Source organism: Ranitomeya variabilis, chromosome 6 (assembly GCF_051348905.1).
Source record: "Ranitomeya variabilis isolate aRanVar5 chromosome 6, aRanVar5.hap1, whole genome shotgun sequence".
Lineage (NCBI taxonomy): Eukaryota > Metazoa > Chordata > Amphibia > Anura > Dendrobatidae > Ranitomeya > Ranitomeya variabilis.
The window spans coordinates 52896662-52922089 of NC_135237.1; the positions used below are offsets into that span (position 1 = coordinate 52896662).

Genomic DNA, 25428 nt, shown 5'->3' on the forward strand with positions numbered 1-25428 from the left:
TACATCGCTGATCGTACTGACCTAACTTTTTTCCCATTTTCGGTGATTTTGGTGACATTTAGCACGCCATACTTTTCTTGATCCTGCAGGAGAAAATAAATCGATGAAAATTAGCCTCTATTCTGCAAGATGGGAAACAAAGAGAAATATTTATTTAAAAAAACTATTTGTAAGGTCCTGTTCACACTTAAATCAGGTGTGGCAAATCTGTTAAATATATATTTTTTTTTTTTATAAACTTTTACATTTATGGTTGTACATTTTTTTATTCCATTTTTTGGACATTATTTTTGGGGAGAGAGGTGGGTGATTATTTGGTTTGAGCAGCCACAGAGCGGATCTGACACCTGTCTAGAGCTGATTGTGAAGGGAGAGGGAGGAGGTGAGCTGTGACCATCGCCTGTTATAAATGATGTATCCGGTGTTATGTACTGGACCTATGTGCCGAGATGATGGCTGACAAGTCACCTCTGCAGAACAGGACTTCCATCAGGGTGTATTGGTCTATTATTATGGTCAGAGGGAAAAATTACAAGAATTTGGGAATTTATTTTTAATGCATAATGATACAGCAAAATACCAAAAAGATGACGCTGCTGTGAACAAAACCTAAGGTTTGGGTTGTATAGCGCAAATTAAAAGCATTGTGCATTTTATAGAAACTAAAAGTGGGTAATGGAGACCACTTATTATGGATATTAAAATATACTGCCGCGATTTTTTTTTTTATTAGGTTGGTGCAAAAGGAACCTTTGTAAAGTATCACACAGAATACTCATCCAATGTGTTTAACAAATAAATCAAATATCTCTGACCACCACCTAATGTGATGAGTGAAAGATTTATTTCACACCGTGTCTGAGCCTCCTGCCCATAGCGTAGCCCCCGACAGACTCAAGAAATAAGGTACAAAAAGTGTGCAAGTAGCCTTGTGTACATGCAGACTAACCAACATGGTTCTCAACCCAAAGCCTCGACTAGACCAAAATTAATGCTATACATCTATATATAATATAGATATTTATTTAAAGGAAATCTGTCAGCAGGCTTTTCCTATGTAATATGAGATATAGGGGCAGAGAGCCTGATTCCAGTGATGAGTCACTTACTAACCTGTGTTTTGCCGTTTCAATAAAATCAGTGTTTTAAAACTGCAGGACTAGGTGTCTAGTGCCGTCTAGTCCAACCACGCCTGCACTGCTGATTGCGGCAGCTTTCTGTGTACAATATATATTGATAAAACGTTGCGAGTCAGTGGTGTGGGTGAAGTTATACAGAGCTCAGCATTCAGAGCTCTGCTGTAGAGAAAACTGTGATTCTAAGAATGTAACAAGCGAACATTCTTTCCTTCTGCCACTTCTGAGAAATTCCCGTCATCCTTGAAGCTACAAGGGACAATGCCACCTGACATTACCCTGGAAATAGCGAAGAACTGACCGTAGACTGGTGCTTTGGAGAAGACGGCGATGTCTCGATATCAGGAAAATGTTGCTTTGACGGAGTGGTCGGTTCCTATAAAATGAAGGCATGTTTTACATTTTATTCTGATCACAACGCCTGTCTGGGAGTGAGAGACGGCCGGGTTTTCACTCTCAATTTAGAAAGAAAATGAAAAAAGAAGAAAACCCACAGCAAACCGTACACTACATCCAAAAAGCAAATCTGGACAAATGACACCCGACAGGCAGGCTGAAAATTACTTCATTGGCATCTAGGAATTATTAATATAATTATAAAAAATACTACATATATTTGTGGCCCAATGAAGTGCCCGTAAAGAAGCCCAAATTAAGAGTTTAAAGAATAGTTTGAAGATCATGGGTAAGATCCTGTAGACACTACAATACCAACTCACTACAGAAATGCCAGCGCCTACCCACAGGAGCCATCAGAGCGCTGCTTCTGGAAACTCGGATTGCTGCTGGCATAGGGGACATTTTTGGGGGGCAAAGTCAATTTTGATATAAGAGGCCCGTGTATGTGGAAATCTTTAGCTTAGTTTAAAAACCCTTTTTTTTGTGGTTCCAATGTGCTCATAATGGAAAAAAATCTATATTTTCTATAGCTCCTATGCAGATCTATGCATCTCCGAGGTAACAGACTACAAATCTTGCGTAGTCAGATCCTACAGTCAATACTTTTTTTTCCCATTGCCCCACCACTATTCTTGAATTGGAGACATTTTGTTAGAAAAGTAAGACAGAAGGATCACAATTGGATGATAAAGGGGCAGATTTATAAAATCTATTTAAAAGGACATAGGATCTTTTTTTGTCCACAGCAAACAGTCAGTGCAACTTTCATTTTACCCGAGCTGTTTAGGGGGGAAAAAAAGGGGGAACTCTGATTGCTACAGCAAGAAAGAGTTTGTTAACCGTGAAGACATGGGTCTATATAGCAGCTATAGAAAGAAATCATGGAAAAAGTATTTTTTGAAAATTTCCTACTTGCTTCTCTTTCCATATCAAATTTAGTTGCAAAGGAGAACAAGGACTTTAAATGGACTGTCAGCAGTTATTTTCCATGTAATGTGAGAGTAGCATGATGTAGGGTCTGAGCCCGATTCCAGCGATGTGTCACTTACTAGTCTGCATGCTGTCATTTTAATACAATCAGCTTTCTTTGCTGCAGAAATAGCAGAGCTCTGAAAGCAGAGCCCTGTGTAACACCCACACCACTGATTGCCATCTTTCTGTAAATATACAATGTACACAGAAAGCTGCCAATCAGTGGTTTGGGGGCGCAGTTGGACCAGAAGGCACGAGATAACTAGTCCTGTAGTGATAATCTGCTGGTGATAAAACATTGATTTTATTGAAACAACAGCATACAGCCTAGAAAATGACATCGCTGGAATCAGGGTCTCAGCCCCTACATCATGCTACCTTCAGATTACATAGCAAAAAACCTGCTGACAGATTCCCTGTAACCATGATCTGGAGAAAGCATTTCCACATACACGACTCATGATGCATTTCACCCTGGTGTAAAACTAAAGAAAAACTCCTAGCTTTTATGCCAAATGTATCTAGGGCTCCAGGACCCCAAGTGAAGCCAATATAATATCAATATGTGGTTGTCTGAATGGCATTTGTGAACTAATCAGAGGATCAGTGGTAATTATAATTAGTGGGGGTCAGACTGCTGAGAACCCCACTGTCCCTGTGTGAATGGGTCAGAAGTGTGCTTGTATGGACAAAGCTCCATTTACTGTTCATGGGAGCATTGATCAAAAAGTGTTACTGCAAGGAGTAAACGGAGCGATAACTACAGGACCCACATTTATAGGAACTATAATGGTACCAGTGGTCAGACCTCCACCAATCATACATTTATCGCTGATCCTATGGACTGATGATAGAGGCTGCTTGTGGGATAACCCACCCACCCCCATCTTCCTATATGGGTATTGTCGGAAAGTGCTTGTAAATGCAAGCAGTTTTGCAATTTTCGGCTTACTAAAATAGTCATCTGTCCGTGACATATGAACACTTTTTCCTTTTGCTTACAGCTGATTGAATGGAAACCGACCACCACTGCTAGACAGCAGAATATGTGCAGTGCTTACAAGCTCTTTTTTAAGGAGTTTGTAAGCACTGCTTTGAAGTTGACCAGGATCGCAGGAGGACGTTGTCATCTTCTAATCTCTCACCAGCTTCAGCGCAGTGCTTAATTTGACAAGCTAGACAGCAGCGGTGGTCGATCTCCTAGGCAACGGAATGTAAACAAAAGTGTTAATATCTCAATATTTCACTTGTGAAATTTTTTAACAAGCCGTAAATTGCAAAAGTACTTATTTTCCTGACAATATTCATCTATGAAAGTGGAAATAACCCCTTTATGTGCCCCCTTTCTCAACTGTGGATTTACAGTAAGTAAAGTATGCTAAGCATGCCTTCTTAAAGGGTCTCAAATAATGGTCGAATATTGCAGTGTATGGATCAAATGTGCCACAATCCTCAGCCGCAGTTACACGGGGTACTGCCAAGTGTGTTAGGATCAATGAAAAACAGGTTGCAGCTGAGATAGAAAATGACCGATGCGAAGGGCTCAAACACCACATTTCATTCAATTTGACCACGGTTGTGCCTTGACAAATTGAATGGCGATCTATTTATTTGGCCCAGGGGCGCAGAGGCAGGCTGGGCCGTGTGGTCAGATGGAGAGGGCTACAATATACCGTATCTGCACAGGCACGTTTACAGACATTATAATGACTGGGCAAAAAAGGTCCATATCTGACACATGGGACGGGGACACGTACACATCCAGATTGGATAAATACAATTACTGTTAGTAATGTTACCCGATATCAGCAACTAAAATAAGAAGAAAAAAAAAGCCCATCTGAGGCCATAATTACCAGAAGGAATTAATAACATGCGTATGCAGATACACAGGAATGATTCGGGCTGTTATTTCAGATTTTGGATTTGTTGTACTAGCTAATTTTATAAAAAATTGCAAAATGAAACAGAAAGAAAAGTATCGGAGCAAACACCCTGAGGACCAAGGTCAAATTTTGAGACTAACGAGAAGATTGTCAGGATCCCTTTAAATGAGGGTATGGGTATAGTAACCGGTCAAATCCGAACAAGAGGGCAGAAAATGCCGTTCCATTTAAAGGGAATGTATCATCAGAAAAAAAAAGGACACAAAATTGGAGAGGAGTCATTTGACATCAGTATCTGTTGTCACGATGACCACTAAAATCAGACACAATAGGCTGACAATTCCTGTCTGTCCCAGTTCACTTCTCAGCTTTGCTGTGTAGACTGGGGCAGAGTCAGCAGAGGATGGGGACTGAAGGGTATTTTGTATCTTGTAAATTTATAGCATATTTACTGAGTATACCATAAACGCATAGTAGATGCGGGTCCAATCAATGGTATCGGTATCTACCTAGGCCTAGGGAATAGGTGGTATACTGGTTTCACTGGAGATGTGGCCAGAGTTCTGATACAGATGAATGGTAATTCGGACATCCCTCCCACTGTCAGATACACATGTCAGAGCCCTGTTCTCCAGAGGGGTGTAGGTCCCACTGGTGGGATATACTGGTGGGATCCACATCTACTATACATAAGCATAGCTGTATTGTACCCAACACTATACGGAGGACTGTGAATTCATCCCTCATTCCTTGGATGTATGTCTACCGACTTATCTCTAACAATTAAATTGAATTCATTGAAGATGCCATAAAGAAAACACACCTTGAGGAATGGCCTATAGATTAATCAGGGGGCTGGTGATGCCTCCAATATGGCCTTATTTTGTATAAAAAAAATAAAAAAAAGCTACATAGTAAATTACCAAAAACGACTAGAACTAAGTAAACGATACATTCCCTTTAAAGGGTGGTAAAATGTTGTTCCTTCCCTGCGTCTTCTTTTCTCGTTCACTTAAACCTCCATTGGCTTTGCAGAATGACTATAGGGGGTCCACAAGGGGGATAATCTGACCACCATTACATTAAGATTGATCATGGATGCCAAAAGAAGTGTCCTGGAGAAGGATATCGGGGCCATACTCGTCCTGTTAAGATCAGAAGCACTTTTCTTTCCGCCATTACACAGCAGGCAGGCAAGCATATTCAGCATATTCACAGATCGGAAGAATTTTTGGAATGTGGACATGTGTTGGCAAGCAAGCACACACCGGAGACAGAATACTAACTTTCATAGAATAAGATGAGGTCAAAAAACCAGGGCTAGGTATGTAATACTCAGAGGAATTACGCTTTTGCTTGATATGCAACTGTAAAAAACAAAATGGACCTGTTAATGTCATTACTGGCTTCTGTCGGAGCTATAGGGTTACACATACGACTGCTGGTGATTGATGCCACCGCCATAGCCGGATATACAGAACAATGCCTGAGCGTCTGGGTCACTGCTGCGCTGACAGTATGTCACGGTGACCTGGTAAACGACGACTTCACATTACCTTGTCGTTGGCCTCCAGCAGATAGGTGCTGTGCCGCCACTTGGTTAAAACAATGGGTTCTTGAAACTTTCTATCAAGACTCCGGCTTTTAGTGATCTCTCTCTGATGAGGGGGTAATAAGGAATTATACTAAAAAAAAAAAATACAAAAAAAAAATATAACACCGTAGAACTTTGGAGATAAATGAAAAGCGATGGCAATACTGAGAAATATGGATGTAACGAGCTCCGCCACAAAGACTCCGTAGATCCCACCATAATTATAGAAGAGTCCGATTGAGGCTGGGGCTATAAAGATACGTTTCGTGCGACAGCGTGATGTAAAAATATCTGAGCTGTGATTTACTGTAAAAAATAAAAATAACGGCCAAATCGCCCAAAAGTCACGTGACTCGCAATAAAGTCTAAGGTAAGGTAGTTGTGCGCGCGACCATCGACACAAAATACAACACATTTGCATGTCTGTCGCAGTTCCAGATCGCAGTGCCCCACCGTAGGAAATCATAAGATGCTACATCACAAGGCGACATTACAATTTCAACGTAGTGTGACACGTCATCGTGTAGCCCTCGCCTAACATGGCAAGCTGAGATGGGCGGCGATGTGGTGTCCAGCTGTTTTGCCACTGATACTCATAAGACTGTAGTGAAACGCGCTGTGCAGTAGTCCTGCCTATAACGGGACTGTCATAGCCTGGCTCAATCTAGGTGTACCATTACGGGGAGACATTCGGGGCCAACTACAGGACACATTCCCATCACAATGATATCGGCAAGCACCGATTTATCAAATCACATAGCATTGAGATTATTATAACTTATTTGCCCCGCTACCATTAACTTTGCATTTTACATAGATGTTATGAGCACAATCTTATAGTCCTTGAAGGTGTTTTTTCAGCTTCTTTTGCAGTTTTTCGCCACCTTTCGGCTTCCACCTTGCCAGGGTGCGGGGCACTTCTGCTTCGATCCTGCAGAACGGTCACGCAGCTGACCACAACTAAGCTCTCTCCGATGCTGCCAATGTGGCTAGCCTTGCCTCTGCGGCACTGGAGAAACACGGAGGGGCTAAAGCTGACCGAATCCAGCTCGCTTCAGAGTAACGCTTCCAAGCTCTACAGGAAAGAGCATGTAAGCGACGTGCATGTTCGGACGCTGCTGATAGACTGCAGCGGTGCCCTAGAAAAGGCCCGGTAACCAATAAAACTGAAATCCCCATTTTTGAGAAGAGAGGACTTGGTAAACTGCAAAGTTGATGGTTTTACAAGCACTTTGCAATTGTAACTATTTCCGATGATGGGAATTATCCTTTAGATAAACAGGTAATCACTTACCTTTGGCAGCTCCCACTCCGAGCGCGATCCATCGGCGCTGTAGTAATACGGTCGGCCTTGATCGTCCACGTGCTTTATCCACTGTAATGAGATTTTAATATCAAAAATATGAAATAAATTACCGACAAGCTTACACTGGTGACAACCATTGTGCTCCTTCATGTCTCGGTCCTATAATAGTGCAAAACGAAGAGGTTACATTTTTAGATTAGGAGTAAGAAAAGTCTGGTGCCAGTTAGTGATGAGCGAATGTGCTGGGATAAGGTGTTATCTCAGCATGCTCGGGTGCCAAATGAGTATCTTTGGCGTGCTCGAAAAATATGTTTGAGACCCTGCGGCTCCAAGTCTCGCGGCTGTTCGACAGAACAAACAGGCATTCACTGAATGTGTTGCGGCTTTCGAGCAGTTGCAGGGACTCAGATATTTTTCGAGTCTGCCGAACACACACTTAGCACCAGAGCATGCTCAGATAACACCCTATCCCAGCACGTTCGCTCATCACTAGTACCAGTTGTTTCTCCCCATCTCTGGCATACAGACTAGACCACCCACCCACCAGTGCCCCCAAATCGCAAACTTTAACCATATAAAGTTACCTAAACTAGACTAGATCAGGCAAATTACAAGGAGATCATCAAAGACAGAAATGGGGAAGAAAACATGGAAATGATCACAGAAGTACCTTCTCATTGGTTTGGTCATTGACAAAGAAGGTATGGCCATGCTGATCCAGTTCTTCTGACCAACCCTTGGGAGGAGAACCATATAGACTATCTGACTGATTGTTGTCACAAGCGTTGTGAAAGTTTTCTTCGGCGGAAATTTGCTAGAAAGAGTTGGAAAAAAGTAAAGCTCAAGCACAAAGATGATCAGTGCAAGTAAGGAGAAAAAAAAAAAAAAAATCAATCAGCAAAAAAAGCGAAGATACGAATAGTGAAAAGTGTAATTTTTACTTAAAAGGGAATGAGTATCAGAAAATGACAGTAGATAAGTTAAATGTTTATTTTAAATATTTTTTTCCTGTTTTTTTTTTTTTTTATATCATGATCGGTATTTAACATAAATATAATAAAATCTTGCATGTTTCACAATGGTCACCAGACCCAATAATAGACTCCTGCTTCCTCTTCTTCACATGGACTTTTATACTGGCTCTGGACCCATTTTTGTATAGGAGTATAAACTGGGCATGCTCTAATCTGGGCAACTGAGAAGGATGAGGAGCCGAGATATCACCTTCTGTGAGCCTTGGGTTACCTACTGAGCATAGCAGCGTTACCTTTCATTGTAATCCTGTCTGTGGTGATAATGAGACTCCTGAAAAAACATCAGTACAGAACAGGAAGGGGGGAGTCTAATACAAGACTTCGTGGCCGGAGTGAAAATTGCAAGAATTGTGTCATAATACAACACATTAGATATAAATAAGGAAACATGAGAAATTTATTTAGCACACAAACCTGATTTAAAGAATAGGGGACTTTCTGATGACACATTCCCTTTAAGTAGCAATGTCATAAATTATGCATTACTTTGGTCTTGTCTTTATAAAAAAAAAAAAAAAAAATACTCTGTGTGGATATTGCTATTATAAACTTATTTTGACGCCAATAGGATTCTATTAATTTCTTCTCATTGCATCCACCGAATAAAAGCGGATCTACGAGATGGGACTGAGCTACCGGGCATGTGTGACCGCTGGTACCACACACATCAGGTGGATGTTCAGAGAAGGAAGACAAAGACCAGCAGAGGGCGCCATTACACATTTTATATTACTTTTATAGCGCCATCATTTTACAGATATAATGATTATTGTCCCCCATGGGGGATCACACTCTAGAATCCCCAGTATGTCTTTGGAGTGCGGGAGGAAACCCACATAAACACGGGGAGAACATACAAACTCCTTGCAGATGTTGTTCTTGGTGGGATTCCAATCCAGGACTCCAGCGCTGCAAGGCTATCCACTGAGCCACCGTGCTGCCCACATATAACATTTCAGCCTATATAATAGCAATATCTAGACAGGAGTATTTTAAATTATTCCAATTAAAGACTAACTTTTGCATTTTGAATGACTTAACAGAAAAATATTAAAGGGCATAGCCACTTTATTATTAACAAATGCGTTGGGTACATGATTAATGACACTTACTAATAATATATAAGTATTACAGATTCTCCTCCTTCCTCAAAGCTTCCGCAGCTCTACTGTCCACAAAGTGGCGGCTGAGAGGGGAACATGTGACCCGACCTGTCCAAAGTATCCACCAATTGAAAAACAGCTCTCGCGTGAAGTGATTTTTGATTGGAGAAAACTGGTCACATGACTGTCCATTGTGAGAACAGGAAACAGACTACCCAAACAAGTGCAGAAAAAAAAACCCCTGCAATTCCCTATACATTAGCAAGTGCCCCAAAATCAGGTCCACATTTATTACAATAAAGGTAATGCCTGAACCCCCTACATTATATCAGCAGAGAATGACGGTCTCTTAAGCCAAACGAGAAAAGCTTAAAAGAGAATCTATCAGTAGGATCAACCATCATAAGCCGTCTATGTGGGCATTTAGGTCATATGAAGATGAATTTGATGATACCTTGATATCTGATGTCTTATCCAGGGGAATCCAAGATTTTCTGATATGAGCTGTTAAGATCTATGAGCCAGGCATAGATCTCCCCGAGAATCTGCCTCCAGAGATCATTAGAAACAAAAGGGGAGAGTTACCAGTGTGAGAGACCAGTAATAACCGACAGCCTGGTCTTCTGATCTACATGTCACACACTGGTAACTCCTCCTTTCATTTACAACAAGATCCAAAGGTAGATTTCTCAGGTAGATGGTGGCTCAGTGGATAGCACTGCAGCGCTGGAGTCCTGGGTTCAAATCCCACCAAGGACAACATCAGCAATGAGTTTGTATGTTCTCTCCATGTTTGCGTGGGTTTCCTCCGGGTTCTCCGGTTTCCTCCCACATTCCGTACTGATAGGGATTCTAGATTGTGAGCCCCATAAGGGACAGTGATGATAATGTGTGCAAACTGTAAAGCGCTGCGGAATATGTTAGCGCTATATAAAAATAAAAGATTATTATGTCCCACCCATAGATCTTAACAGCTCATTTACAAATTAATAAAAATGTGAATTTCTCTGGAATAAGACATCAGATCACAAATATCAAGGTATAATAATAATCTTTATTTTTATATAGTGCTAACATATTCCGCAGCGCTTTACAGGTTGCACACATTATCATCACTGTCCCCATTGGGGCTCACAATCTAAATTCCCTATCAGTATTTGGAATGTGGGAGGAACCCAGAGGAAACCCACGCAAACACGGGGAGAACATACAAACTCCTTGCTGATGTTGTCATTTTATCTACGTTAACTTCCTATGACCTACGTGCTTATATAGACGGCTTAGGAAGGTTGATACTACTGATACAATACCATTCGAAACAGCTTTTTTAACCTTTTTTCAGAGATCAATAGAGAGCGTGAAAATAAGTAAATAAGTAACGTTGTAATATATATTTTTACAGAAATTACATTTTTTTCTCTTGAACTGATCCATAATATTCAAATTTATCCATTCACAGTTAAAAATGGTCTTCAGTAAACACAGATTTTCCCATTAGCGAGAAAGAAGATGACCATTGGTGCTCATTAAGTTCTATGGAGAACTGTAACCGTGGTTTCAGGACAACATGCAGTAGAATGTCTTGTCTCCACCTCTAGTTCCTCCCCCTCCATAGAATTTTAAAAACATCAACTGTTTTCTCCCATCTAAGTAATTGGAAAATGTGTCTTTCCCGAATACAGATTTCCTGGATTTTACATATGAATTGAGAGTAAATGATCAATCCAGGAGGTAAAAGCTGCAGATTTCTTAGATTAAGATATTACAAAATTGCTTATTTTGACAGCACTATTAATTTATGAACTGGAAAAAAGAAACAGTTACGCTTTAAAATGCATTAAAAGGAAAAAAACCAAGAAGCTTCTTTAAAGTTAGATCAGATCATAACTTCAGATGCTGTGAAGGCATAGTAATGTTTAATCTGTCACCTATAGCAGATTAAACAAGCACCAGAATGAAATGGACAGGCTACATATCCCACTACACAATCAGATAAAGCACAATACTTTACCGCAGGGGTGGGGAACCTCAGGCCCCAGGGCCATTTACGGCCCTCGATGACCTTTTATGAGGCCCCCGAGTAGATTCTCAGGGTCCGCATTCTTGGGCAGGCAGCAGTATTTTGATTACAACCAGCTCATTAATTTCTTCTTGCTCTGTTAGCACAGACACAGTGTTCACTACTGAACAGTGAAGGGCATGCAATGAAAGATTACGTCCTGACACCAGTGCCAGAGTCACGATGCACTTTGTGGGCGGTGTTTGTACCTCCCCCGAAGGATGGTGTAAATATCCAAATGGCCCTTGGCAGAAAAAAAAAAAAATATATCCCCCACCCCTGCTTTACCGCATGGCTGAAACCCAATGAGGTTTTAAATTATTCCCTGTCACTGTGAATGGGTTTGGGGATATGCAGACAATCATTTGAGAAACATCTGCCATGAATCTTTTTTAAAAATATTGAATGACAAAGTGGCATTGCTAAAGCCAAAAACAAAATGGGTAGGGGAATGGACAACAGGCAATAATAAAATGGGTAGAGGGGAGAAGGAGTGGAAAATGTAGAGGCATGCTAAAACAGCTAATAGGGGCATGGACAACAGACCATAATAAAATAGGTAGGGGCGTGGACAATAGGCAATAATAAAATGGGTAGGAGCATGGACAATAGGCAATAATAAAATGGGTAGGGGCAAGGACAACAGGCAATAATAAAATGGGAAGGGGCATGGACAACAGGCCATAATAAAATGGGTAGGGGCATGGACAACAGGCAATAATAAAATGGGAAGGAACATGGACAACAGGCAATAATAAAATGGGAAGGGGCATGGACAACAGGCAATAATAAAATGGGTAGGGGCATGGACAACAGGCAATAATAAAATGGGAAGGAGCATGGACAACAGGCAATAATAAAATGGGAAGGGGCATGGACAACAGGCAATAATAAAATGGGTAGGGGCATGGACAACAGGCCATAATAAAATGGGAAGGAGCATGGACAACAGGCAATAATAAAATGGGAAGGGGCATGGACAACAGGCAATAATAAAATGGGTAGGGGCATGGACAACAGGCAATAATAAAATGGGAAGGAGCATGGACAACAGGCAATAATAAAATGGGAAGGGGCATGGACAACAGGCAATAATAAAATGGGTAGGGGCATGGACAACAGGCCATAATAAAATGGGTAGGGGCGAGGACAACAGGCCATAATAAAATTGGGTAGGGGCATGGACAACAGGCCATAATAAAATGGGTAGGGGCATGGACAACAGGCCATAATAAAATGGGTAGGGGCGAGGACAACAGGCCATAATAAAATGGGTAGGGGCATGGACAACAGGCAATAATAAAATGGGAAGGGGCATGGACAACAGGCAATAATAAAATGGGAAAGGGCATGGACAACAGGCCATAATAAAATGGGTAGGGGCATGGACAACAGGCCATAATAAAATGGGCAGAGGGGAGAAGGAGTGGAAAATGTAGAGGCATGCTAAAACAGCTAATAGGGGCATGGACAACAGACCATAATAAAATAGGTAGGGGCGTGGACAATAGGCAATAATAAAATGGGTAGGAGCATGGACAATAGGCAATAATAAAATGGGTAGGGGCATGGACAATAGGCAATAATAAAATGGGTAGGGGCATGGACAATAGGCAATAATAAAATGGGTAGGGGCATGGACAAGAGCCAATAATAAAATGAGAGTAGGTGTGAAAGACTGGAAGACGTAGAGGTATAAACAAGTGTGTAGTATCGTAAACAGCCAAAAATAATATGGATAGGGGCATGAACAACGGTGGGGAAATAGTATGCCTCTCTTACTGATGATGCTACACTAGGCCTCGTTTGTGGCTTTGTCCATGGTCTGTGGCCGCCGAACCAAAGCTCTGCGAACCTCCTCCATCCCTGGAGCCTCTTCTGATTAGAGTGCCCAGCACGATGACTTGGCTTATGTCATGTCATAGACGTCGTGCAAGGCCTTTTAATCAGAAGAGGTGCCAGGATGCTGACAATTAGGAGGAGGTTCGCAGGGCTGTGGTCCAGCGCAGCTACTTGATCAGGGTTCTACAACACTTTTTACTCAACTGTATACAGAAGTTCTTAACATAAAAATTATTTTTAAAAAATCTGATTAATAAAGCAGGTTGGGATAGATAGATAATACTTAAAGAGGTTTTCCACTTTCAAGAGAGTGGACCCAAAATGCTGTAAAATAACAGAGCCTCCCAGGTCTAGCACTGGCTTCCCGCGTCTGCTCAGGTCTTGGATGATGCAGTGATGTCACATAGTGATTGCCTATACAATGCACATTGTCCGAGTTGAGTTCTGCGGCTAGTGCCGTCTAGCTTGGAAAGAGCCGCTGAGCTCTGAACGGCGGCGATACATGCTGTTGGAATGTCACCATTGCAGCGGCAGGATGGCAGCGCTGGAGTTGGGGAGGGCGAGTACCGGCTCAGTTTGTTATTTTGGAATGTTTGGGGTCCATTTTCCTGAAAGTAGAAGGCCCCTTTAACTGCAGCCGCATGTCACTTATGGGTATACAGAGTATTATAAGGACCACACCGAAGGAAGTGTCCTAGTCTCCCAAAGTAGGCAAGTCAGACGGAGGCCAAAAGAGAACCCCGAAAAACATCCGACTACTGAAGCCCTACAAACAAGTTCTGCAAATACATTGGGAGATCTCCCAGGTTATAAGTCTGGAGTTATAAATGACTGTTATTCTGAACACTTAAACAAGTTGTAGATGAAATTATCTCTAAATAGGCCTAAAAAGTAAAAGATGACATTTAATTTGTCTTTTAGGCAAATAAATATACGGTATAGTGTCACTTTTTACATTTTAAAAATTACAAAAAAAGAAAATGGGACGATGCAAAAGTTTGGGAACACTTGGAGATTTTTGTGCTCAGATACCTTTGACCAAGTTTTCAGCAAGGTTTCAGACCTTAAAGGTCCCCAAATTTCGCCTATAAGCTGCATCCACCGGCATCAGGGGCTTATCTGCAGCATTCTGTAATGCTGTAGATAAGCCCCCGATGTAACCTGAAAGGTAAGAATAACAGGTTACATTATACTCACCTCGGGGCGGTCCGGTCTGATGGGTGTCGCGATCCGGGTCCGGCGCCTCCCATCTTCATGCGATGACGTCCTCTTCTTTTCTTCCTGCCGCGGCTCCGGCGCAGGCGTACTTTATCTGTCTTGTTGAGGGCAGAGCAAAGTACTGCAGTGTGCAGGCGCCGGGAAAGGTCAGAGAGGCCCAGCGCCTGCACACTGCAGTACTTTATGCTGCCCTCAACAGGGCAAAGTACGCCTGCCAACGGCCCCTGCAGTTCTCCCAGTTCTCCGCGGTGCATGCGGTGGCTTCCGTTCCCAGGGATGCATTGCGCGCAGCGAATAACCTTTGTGACGTCGCGGTCGCGTGAACCGGGAGAACTCCAGGGGCCGTCGGAAGGTAAGTATATCCATATTTTTTTTTATTATTCTTTTTCTTTTACATGAATATGGATCCCAGGGCCTGAAGGAGAGTCTCCTGTCCTCCAGACCCTGGGAACCATCCGGGGCCGCTCCCTGCACACGCCGTATAAGACACACCCGATGTATAAGATTACCCCCCGAAAAGTTGGGGGTCGTCTTATACACCCAGTCGTCTTATATGCTAAAAAATACGGTAACCTGTTTTTCTTCTGTCAGGTGACATCGGGGGCTTATCTACAGCATTACAGAATGCCCCTGATGCCGGTGGCCGCAGGTTATAGGCGAATTTTGGGGTGACAGATTCCCTTTAATTAGCCCATGGGTTCTTCTAAGCAGCTGCCTAGAACTCTGAAAATGAAAATGGTGGAGGCCCACAAAGCAGGAGAAGGCTCTGAGAAGATGGCAAAGCATTTTCAAGTTGCCCTTTCCTCACTTCAAAATGTATTTAAGAAGTGGCAGTTAACAGGAACAGTGGAGGTCAAGATAAGGTCCGGAAGACCAAGCAACATTTCAGAGAGCTGCTCAAGTTTTCCAATTTTTAAAATGTAAAAGATGAAAACATACTTTTTTTTTGCCTAAAATACAAAGGGAATGTGACATCTTTAACTTTAGACCTTTTAGAGTTAATTTCATATTCAACTTGCTTAAATTGTTCACAACAGTCATTTTGACCAGGGGTGCCCAAACTTTGACATGCCACTGTATTAGTGGGCAGAAGTCTGACCCCTGACCTCCCCACAATCAGCAGCTTACAGCTCTGTATACCGCATAGTGGCGGTTTTCTGGTACTGCAGCTCAGATACTACTGATGTGCCCGACCGCTAAGGAGAAACTACCGTAAAGGTTTTCTCTCATCCTACCTAAGCATATAGGGTCTGATTTATCAAAGCGGAGACTGTCTTGCCTATATCAACCAATCTGAGCTTGGTTTTCATTTTTTATAGAGCTCTTGTACAATGAAAGTTGTGCTGTGATTGGTTATGGGAAAAAATACTATTTTTTTTTTTGTTTAGATCCTTTGGATACTTCTGCCCCATAGAGTAAGGAGGGCTTGTGTCCCACATTAAACCCAGGAACGTGGCTGGAACCAGAACCGCGTCCATTCTGCGACAAGCCTTGGTGCGTTTTCCTGTAGGTGGTCTGCTCGTGGCCATATAGCAGTATCACGCTGATTTTCGACTACCTACCTCGTGATCTGCCTGAGAAAAGGACTCTCCCCTACTGGCGTCCTTGGTGCAGCGCGGCGGCTTCCATGTTCGCTCCTGGGTCGCCTTATTATAGTAATAGAAACGTCCAGTGTTATCTTTGTGCGTTTCCCACTCCCCTGTGATTTGCACGGGGGCTGCACTGGGCTGTGGGGGGAGATTGGACTGAGAAATCTTCAGCTCTTGCAGATTTGCATACACGGGAGAATCGGGTCTTGCAGTGGCAGGAGAGACAGAGAACTGAAGAGAACAGACACCAGAGAGAAAACAGATTACTAGAGAAGAGACCACCAGCGCCACCATTACATTTCCCACACAGCTGCCATATTGCTGGGCTGCAGACAAGAGCAGAGGAAAGAGAGAGACCTTCCATAACTGAGGTCCATGCACAAAATGACTGTTCAAACCAAGCACAGGTGCACCCTCAGGGTGGCCAAAAGAAGTAGGTGGGAGGGTGCACTGGACTATCTCCATCCAATTCTGTGATTGACAGGAGGCTGGAGACCTATGTAGGTGGGAAAGTGACCTGGACTGCTTGGAGCATCTGTGCTTTGTTTGTACAGTCATGTTGTGCTGATTGACTAATTAAAAGGATAGCTCTACTCAAAGCCTGAGATCTGGCAGCACAATCTCCAACGTCCCCCTATAGGAAGCAGATATTTACAGTGCTGTATGGCGCTCCTTGCATTAAAATTCTGGATGTCCTTCTGATAGGAACACCGGGGTACCTGACTAAAAGTCATGGCTCTGCGTGCCACGTCACCGACAAAATGTAAGGGATGCAGCATCATAAGGGAGCAGCAAACAGATTGAGGGTGTTGTCTATAGATTAGAAAAAAATAATATGACAGGCTTTTTTATCCCCCAGAAACAGCACCACCCTTAGCTACAGGTTGTGTCCGGTATTGCAGTAAACAAAATGGTCAAAAGGGACAAACTGCAATAAAAGACAAAACCCATGGGCAATTGTTATGCTGGTTCTGGTGGGGGGAAAAAAGCAAATTTGTTCCAAGTCTGCACTATCCCTTTAACGGTCTGAATTTCGGGGTTTTGAGTAGAGCTAGGCTTTAATTGTCACTACAGCAAAGACTAAGCATAAAACACTTCTGCACTGCAACATTGTTGGGTCTGAACGTATCTTGGTGTTTTCTGCTGGTTCATCCTTGGCGGGATAGACGGACCTAGATGGATCACGACTTGTTAGTGATGAGCGAATGTGCTGGGATAAGGTGTTATCTGAGCATGCTCACGTGCTAAATGAGTGACTTCGGCTTGCTTGAATACTATGTTCGAGTCCCCGCGGCTGCATGTCTCATGGATGTTCGACAGCTGCAACACATGCAGAGATTGTCTATTTGTTAGGCAGTCCCTGCATGTATGGTGGCTGTCTAACAACCGCGAGACATGCAGCTGCAAGGACTCGAACATAGTATTCAAGCACGCTGAAGTCACTCATTTAGCACCTGAGCATGCACAGATAACACCTTATCCCAGCACAAACACTCATCACTACTGCTTATCTGAAATATTTGGAGCTCATCAAGTTTCATATATAGAGCTGAGAGGCGGCGCCGTAAACCGAGCAATGCAGAAGTGTTCTACCATGGGCTGTATGAAATCAGAGAGAGAAGCTGAAGAGCGCCCTGCGGTGACAGCGCAGAGCTCTACGCCCGCCCTGCGGTGACAGCGCAGAGCTCTACGCCCTCCCTGCGGTGACAGCGCAGAGCTCTACGCCCTCCCTGCGGTGACAGCGCAGAGCTCTACGCCCTCCCTGCGGTGACAGCGCAGAGCTCTACGCCCTCCCTGCGGTGACAGCGCAGAGCTCTACGCCCTCCCTGCGGTGACAGCGCAGAGCTCTACGCCCTCCCTGCGGTGACAGCGCAGAGCTCTACGCCCTCCCTGCGGTGACAGCGCAGAGCTCTACGCCCTCCCTGCGGTGACAGCGCAGAGCTCTACGCCCGCCCTGCGGTGACAGCGCAGAGCTCTACGCCCGCCCTGCGGTGGCAGCGCAGAGCTCTACGCCCGCCCTGCGGTGACAGCGCAGAGCTCTACGCCCGCCCTGCGGTGGCAGCGCAGAGCTCTACGCCCGCCCTGCGGTGACAGCGCAGAGCTCTACGCCCGCCCTGCGGTGACAGCGCAGAGCTCTACGCCCGCCCTGCGGTGACAGCGCAGAGCTCTACGCCCGCCCTGCGGTGACAGCGCAGAGCTCTACGCCCGCCCTGCGGTGACAGCGCAGAGCTCTACGCCCGCCCTGCGGTGACAGCGCAGAGCTCTACGCCCTCCCTGCGGTGACAGCGCAGAGCTCTACGCCCTCCCTGCGGTGACAGCGCAGAGCTCTACGCCCTCCCTGCGGTGACAGCGCAGAGCTCTACGCCCTCCCTGCGGTGACAGCGCAGAGCTCTACGCCCTCCCTGCGGTGACAGCGCAGAGCTCTACGCCCTCCCTGCGGTGACAGCGCAGAGCTCTACGCCCCTACACCATAAGCCATCGCACCTGCTGACTACAAGTGCCAGATTCACTTCACTTTCCCTCTTTGTTTGGTGCCACATGACCTTGTATGACGGAGCGCAGGGCGCTGTGGTACCGAATACAAAAACAGCTCATCTCTGAAGTTGTCTACGCTCAAGCAAAATGGCAGCTTCTTCTGGCTCACTCCATTGCTTCCATTTATTTCCGCACTGAAAATTAGCAAATTATTCACATTTCAAAAGGGTTTCCCACTACTGCAATATGTAGGATCTCAATATCAGATCGGTGGCAGTCCATCAGCCGTCACATCCTCCATAATGAGCGCTAAATGGCCACTACACAGTGTGACGGAGCCACTGACGCCTCTGGTGACTGAGACAGTGGGGTGTCTGCCCCCCACCGGTCCGATATGTAGATAGATTAAAGGGAACCTGTCACCCCCCCCCAGTCGTTTCAAACTAAAAGAGCCACCTTGTGTAGCAGTAATGCTGCATTCTGACAAGGTGGCTCTTTTAGTTCTGGGTGCTGTAACTTGAGAAATAATCAGTTTTATAATTTGTCCAAAATACCTGGTGCTCAGTCAAGTGGGCCGGCGTTTCCCCCCTGCTTCAGACGCCACACAGCTGTCACTCATCTTCTTGGCGCCGGGCGCCGCCGCCTCCTCACCACTGTTTTCAAAAGTAGCCGGCGCCTGCGCTCTTTTCTCCTGCCTGGTGCAGGCACAGTGAGCGCTGCCCGTCTGTCCTCATATGCAGCCCAGCTGACTGTGCCTGTGCGGCTGCCCTGCCTGTGAATCCCAGCCCCGCAGTGACTTATGATTTATTCACATTGCGGGGCTGGGAATCACAGGCAGGGCGGCCGCGCAGGCTGGGCTGCATATGAGGAAAGACGGGCAGCGCTCACTGCGCCTGCACCAGGCAGGGGATAAGAGCGCAGGCGCCGGCTACTTTTGAAAACAGCGCTGAGGAGGCGGCGCCCGGCGCCAAGAAGATGTGAGTGACGGCTGTGTGGCGTCTGAAGCAGGGGGGAAACGCCGGCCCACTTGACTGAGCACCAGGTATTTTGGACAAATTATAAAAACGGATTATTTCTCAAGTTACAGCACCCAGAACTAAAAGAGCCACCTTGTCAGAATGCAGCATTACTGCTACACAAGGTGGCTCTTTTAGTTTGAAATGACTGGGGGGGGGGGGGGTGACAGGTTCCCTTTAATACCAATATTGTAGAAGAGGAAACACACTTTAATCATTTTTGGAGAAGAAACAAATGGTAGCAATAGATGAATCCCAGAGAATCGTATAATTCATGAATCAATTATTCCCAAATTATGGAGATCATTTATGCAAAGGAAGAATTAGAGAGGTCGCCAATAGCAACTGATCATCTGCCCCCCTCATAGTACAATTATTAACACATGCACCTGTATTCAGAAAAGGTATACAGCACTGTAGGTATCAGCACAGAAAGGAGCGCACAAAAAAAAAATAAATATATATATATATATATATATATATATATATATATATATATATATATATATATATATATATATATATATATATATATTAAAATATAACAAATATCTGGAGAGATATATATACATTTTCACACACACCTATATATTTACATACATACATTTGTGTATATATATATATATATATATATATATATACATACACACATATACATACACATATATACATACACATATATACATACACATACACATATATACATACACACATATAAGCAATGAATAAGTGTACATTTTGAAACAAATGTTTTGCACAAGAAAATACAGATCCTTAGAGTAAGGTCACACAGGGCGTTTTACGTCGTAGCCCCATGCCATACTCAAAGACTGTACTCAACACAAGTAGGGGAACTAAAGATAAAACACTAAAGGAAATTAAAAAAAAAAAAAAAAAACTGTTGGCCATCAATGGCAAAACATTATATAGAAGACGCATGAGAAAATAACATGTATGCACGAAAAGACACGATGGCCATCCGAGGAAACGCTCAACTTTATTTCCACTTTTAACAGTCACACCAGCAATAAGGCTGCGTTCACACCTTCAGTATTTGGTCAGTATTTTACATCAGTATCTGTAAGCCAAAATCAGGAGTAGGTAATAAATACAGAAGTGGTGACATGTTTCTAATATACTTTTCATCCGATTGTTCCACTCCTGGTTTTGGCTTACAAATACGGATATAAAATACTGACCAAATACTGCTAGTGTGAACTTAGCCTAACAAAGCAAGAAAACGCATAAAGAAGGAGCAAGTGCAGGACAGAAGATATTTAGCAGATAATTGAGCAGTGAAGACCTCAGCATCATAGATTCATATAGATCTAAAGTCCAGCCTATATTACTGAGAGAAATGTTCCCACAATATGAAACTTGGGATCTGACGTAAACTATTGATCAAAAGTGCGAGGAATGAAGTTGAAGACTAAAACTTGGGTGGCTACCTTTATAGGTTAAAAAAAAATTGAATTAACATAAGGAAAAATTCATTTGAAAGTGTCCACAGTCCCTTAAATGGGTTTTCCAGTTTTGGAAAACCCCTGTCCCCTAACTGCAATTTTTTTTTCTACTATCCAAGTCCAGCGCCACGTCTTCCCCACTAATGCAGACATCTGTTACTATCAGCGACGCTGCAGCTGATAAATCAGCTCAAAGATCCGTGACATTGTCTGCAGCGCTGTCATGACAGTGGCGGAGGTTCAGAGCTGGACCTGGGTAGGGTGGGAAAAGTTAGAAAAAAAAAAAAAAACTAGTGATGGTAAGAGAGTTTCAGAAAACTCATTTAAAGGCTAAATCTGTGTGACCCCCCAGAGCCCTATACTGCCGGCACGGACTGACAATGTCAGACTCTGTACAGACCAGGAATGGTAACATCCATTTATTCCATTTCTACATTTCCCGGAGGAATAACTGGATTTGCAAAACGCAGATTTCAAAAGGGAAAAGTGATCCAGAATAGTTATGTAAGAATTTACTAAGATACAAAAAAATAAATCAACCTAGTGGAATGAGGAAAGACGAGCACATTCCTTTCTGCAAGTGAGCTACAATGTCACCGTGATCTGACACTAGAACATTGCGGGGGCAGAACCCGGAGTCCTTCCTGATATCCACTGATCACTATGAAGCCTGTGACTTGGGCAGCACATTCGCCCCCTGTACTTGTGCCCCCCAGACATTCAGCAGAGATGGAGAAGGGAACAGATTATAGTCAGTGGTCAGTATTTTTTGGAAAGCCGCTCTCCAGCCCAGGATGGAGAACAGATGTTGGCAGCTTCGCTTTCCAATGTTACATTCTTGTCCTGCAGATAAGAACTTTGAGGGAGGCGTCAGACAAAAACAGGAAAAATTAATAAAAGGGCAGATTAAAATATTGTACTAAGCAAACCAATGTAAAAATAACCATAGAAGGCCCAGAGGATCACACAACACTTAGAAAAAAAATAAAAAATAATAAAAGCAAAAAAAACAACAAAAAAAACACTAAAATTACAATTGGGTGGTCGCCTACAGAACAGATCCTGGCAAGGAAAGCACGGCCTGTCCTGGAGCTTCACCCTCCCTTGTACAGCTGTCTCTGCACATTCGCTGCCGGCCCCGGAAGAACGGAGTATCTGCCAAAAGCCACGAGACTCTGCTCCCCCGACGCTGCAATGATCATTAAAAAATGGGGGCTTCCCGGGAGGCCGAGTGCTGGACCCCCTAACCCCGGCTCAGAGGGCTATGCACTTCACACTTCAGCTGTCTTAGCTAAATGTTCCTTACACTGAAAGCAGATCCATCACATCTACAACCAGCGCTATGGGAGGAATGAAGTATAAGGCCCCTTTCACACATCGGTTTTTTGCCATCAGTCACAATCCGGCGAATTCTAAAAAATGGATCAGGCAAAAGTTGCCGCCGGATCCGTTATTTTTTTTAAATAGACTTGTATTAGCGATGCATGGCCTCACATTTCATCTGTTTTTAGCCGGATCCGTCAAAAATTGTTTATCCGGCGGCCGGAGAAAAAAAACGGACATAGTAACTTTTTTTTGTGTCAGTCGGATCCGTCGCCGTCCGTCGCCGTAGAATGGAAGCCTATGGCGTCGGATCCATCAAATAACAGAACCTGGCGACGAAATCCGTTTCTTTTAACGGAGCATGCTCCGATTTTTTTTAGGATCCAATTGGCTGGAACAGCTAGTCGGATCCAGCAAAAAAACGGATCCGTTGCATCAGTTTTTCACAATCTGAGACGGATCCGCTTTTTTTCAAAATTCTACGGATTGTGACCGATGGCAAAAAAACTGATGTGTGAAAGCAGCCGAAGGGGCCTGGTACACAATGCTGTCAGCTGAACTGATGGCGGGCCGGTGGCGTCCTCTCCAGACTCCTCCATACACAGAATTGCTCACTATTTTGGTGGATTATTTCACAGGAAACAAAATCGATCAGCAGACAGAAATCTGATGTGCCGGATTTTCGTGCCGACCCTCCATACACATTAAACAGTCAGCCAAGCCCACAGATGTCAGCGAGTTTGGCCGACGTTAGTCTCATTTCTATAGGGGCAGAATCCGGGCCAAAATCCATATAAAAAATACTTCTAATCTGCTTGCATCAATCATCCCATTCATTCATCACGTTATTTTCTGCACTTTTCTTTAATGCATGTTAGAAAGCGCCACATGTGAATTCATAGGTGCAGTTTTAATACATTTTTGGCATGGTTTTTGCAGAAGTAATGCCTCCAAAAAAAATATTTAAAAAATACATATTGATACATACCACATAATACTTAAACACATTAAAAGTCATGCTGAAAAAAAGAAAATCAAATTTTGTTCTTCTAAAAACCTTAAAATCTACATCTTTTAGAAGCGGTTTTTAGAATTGGAATTTTCAGCCAGATAAATCATCGAGAATACTCCATGTGACCATATCCTAACACCAAAATCAGTGGTTAAAATGGCAATGTTTTTGAAGTCAAAGCCTGGTTCAGAGGAGGGTCTTGGAGAATGGATTTCCTCAATACTGTCTATATGCCAAGGTAGGAAATATGGACAGGAACGGTCTACGATATGTTCCTCGCTTCCCATTCAAGAGTGTCAGCCTGTGCTATATTAGAATGACCTGTAAAGAGTCAATGAATGAAGAAGCCTCCATGAAAGGTTTTTCTGGTCAGTCCTGTCCCTCACTTGTCTGTCGTCACAAGCGGCGGCCATGCAGCACTAAGCATGCGCGGTGCACTTCTGTAGCTGCTGCCGTACACCTCATCTCACATCGCATGCGCCAGATGCAGCTGGACCGTGACTTGTGATGACACCTCAGGCCTGACGGATGTTAATCAAGAAAGGAACAAGGCTGGCTAGTGTTACTCTTCATAGGAAACGCTCCAAATCCCAGGTCAATAGACTATATCGAGCACCATTTTCAATGCAAACTTGTGTACCCAGTCAGCAAGCTGCCAATCAATGGTGGGAGTGGGGTTACACAGATTATCTGGACTGCCTGGCACGCGACACCTAGTCCTCTAATGATAATCTCCTGCTGATAAAACACTGACTGTATTGAAACTGCAGCAAGATACTGAGGAAGTGACATCCCTGGAATCAGGGTCTCTTCCCCTACATTATGCTGCTTTCAGATTAAACCTGCCCTTTAACCATCACTTTGCACAATGATCACTAATTACAATGCAGCTTAGACAGTTATTAGATTTTAGGAAACTTGGAGATAAAGCAGCAGCTCTGGATGAAAACTTTGCACCGAACTGCAGCACATGAGGAATGTTTTCAGAATATTAAGCAACTGGACCGTATAGCCGGGACGAACAACAAAAATCCACTTGCACATTATTACAGCCGAGGTGGCAGGAAGAAGCGACTTCTAGTTTTGTGCTGAGGAAGCAGCAGAAGGGACCTGGAATTCTGCCATTAATTATAACAAACATGTCCTCTCCCTCCCACAGGATCCAGGCAGAATTTGGGATCAGCATTTCGCAGAGCGGGGCGAGAAGCAGCAGATTGCTCGGCACGTCCTCGCTGTGATCTCTGCATACTCGGAGGTGGGGACATGTTTGCCCCAAACAGTCGGGAGGTGTCCTCCAGGGCAAGTTGTGTAGTTTGTACAGCCGGATCCAACATGATGGGACTGGACGCCTCCGTCATACGCGAATGCTTTTCTGACGGGCTCAGCACAATGTCTGGTCACTCCCAAACAAAAAGCAGCCAGACATTTTAAAATTGATTATTAAGACCAGTCATTACGCACAATTTAGTCTTAAAAGAAAAAAAGTCTACAAGTAAAGACTTTGAATGCACAAGTAGTTTTTTATTTTGCACGAGCAATTTTGAGGCCATGAACTTTGTATACAAAGTCTTTTTGCTCACTGATTCTGTATAAATAACAAAAAAGGTAAAATAATTGAATGTTGAATTATGCAGATTTATCCCTGTAAGCAGGCATTAAATGGCGGCACACAGATTGCCAACGGGTCACGAGTGGCCACACAGGGAGGACATAGTCATTGACATTGTACACATTCCTACTAAGCAATACTCCACTATCAACGCGGGTGCGCCTCCATACTCCACCCACCGCTCTCTGGGCACCAACATTTGGCGTCAAGTGACTCCGGCAGCCAAATCGGTGACCGCTGCTCGACTGCAGCCAAATCGGTGACCGCTGATCGACTGCAGCCACATCGGTGACCGCTGATCGACTGCAGCCATCACAGTCCAACGAAACCGGCTTTTTCCATATGGAACAGCAGCACACAGACCATACAGTCCTGTCCTAGGCAGCGGTAGG

At 43.8% G+C, this 25428-nt stretch overlaps 1 protein-coding gene across 7 annotated transcripts in view; it reads right to left on the reverse strand.

The window, feature by feature from the left end:
• The window catches only part of ARHGAP12 (Rho GTPase activating protein 12), an 84495-nt gene that overhangs the window by 16027 nt on the left and 43040 nt on the right, over nucleotides 1–25428 (reverse strand). The window contains exons 3-9 of one of the 7 annotated variants that reach the window (XM_077268486.1): nucleotides 16112–16369; nucleotides 7964–8107; nucleotides 7282–7362; nucleotides 5950–6078; nucleotides 5680–5760; nucleotides 1438–1512; nucleotides 22–83 (exon numbers count right to left, since the gene is read on the reverse strand). In XM_077268486.1, the coding sequence (XP_077124601.1) occupies nucleotides 22–83; nucleotides 1438–1512; nucleotides 5680–5760; nucleotides 5950–6078; nucleotides 7282–7362; nucleotides 7964–8107; nucleotides 16112–16369 (830 nt within the window). The remainder of the gene's footprint in view (nucleotides 1–21; nucleotides 84–1437; nucleotides 1513–5679; nucleotides 5761–5949; nucleotides 6079–7281; nucleotides 7363–7963; nucleotides 8108–16111; nucleotides 16370–25428) is intronic. The other 6 variants (XM_077268487.1, XM_077268489.1, XM_077268488.1 and 3 more) reach the window with 6 other exon arrangements.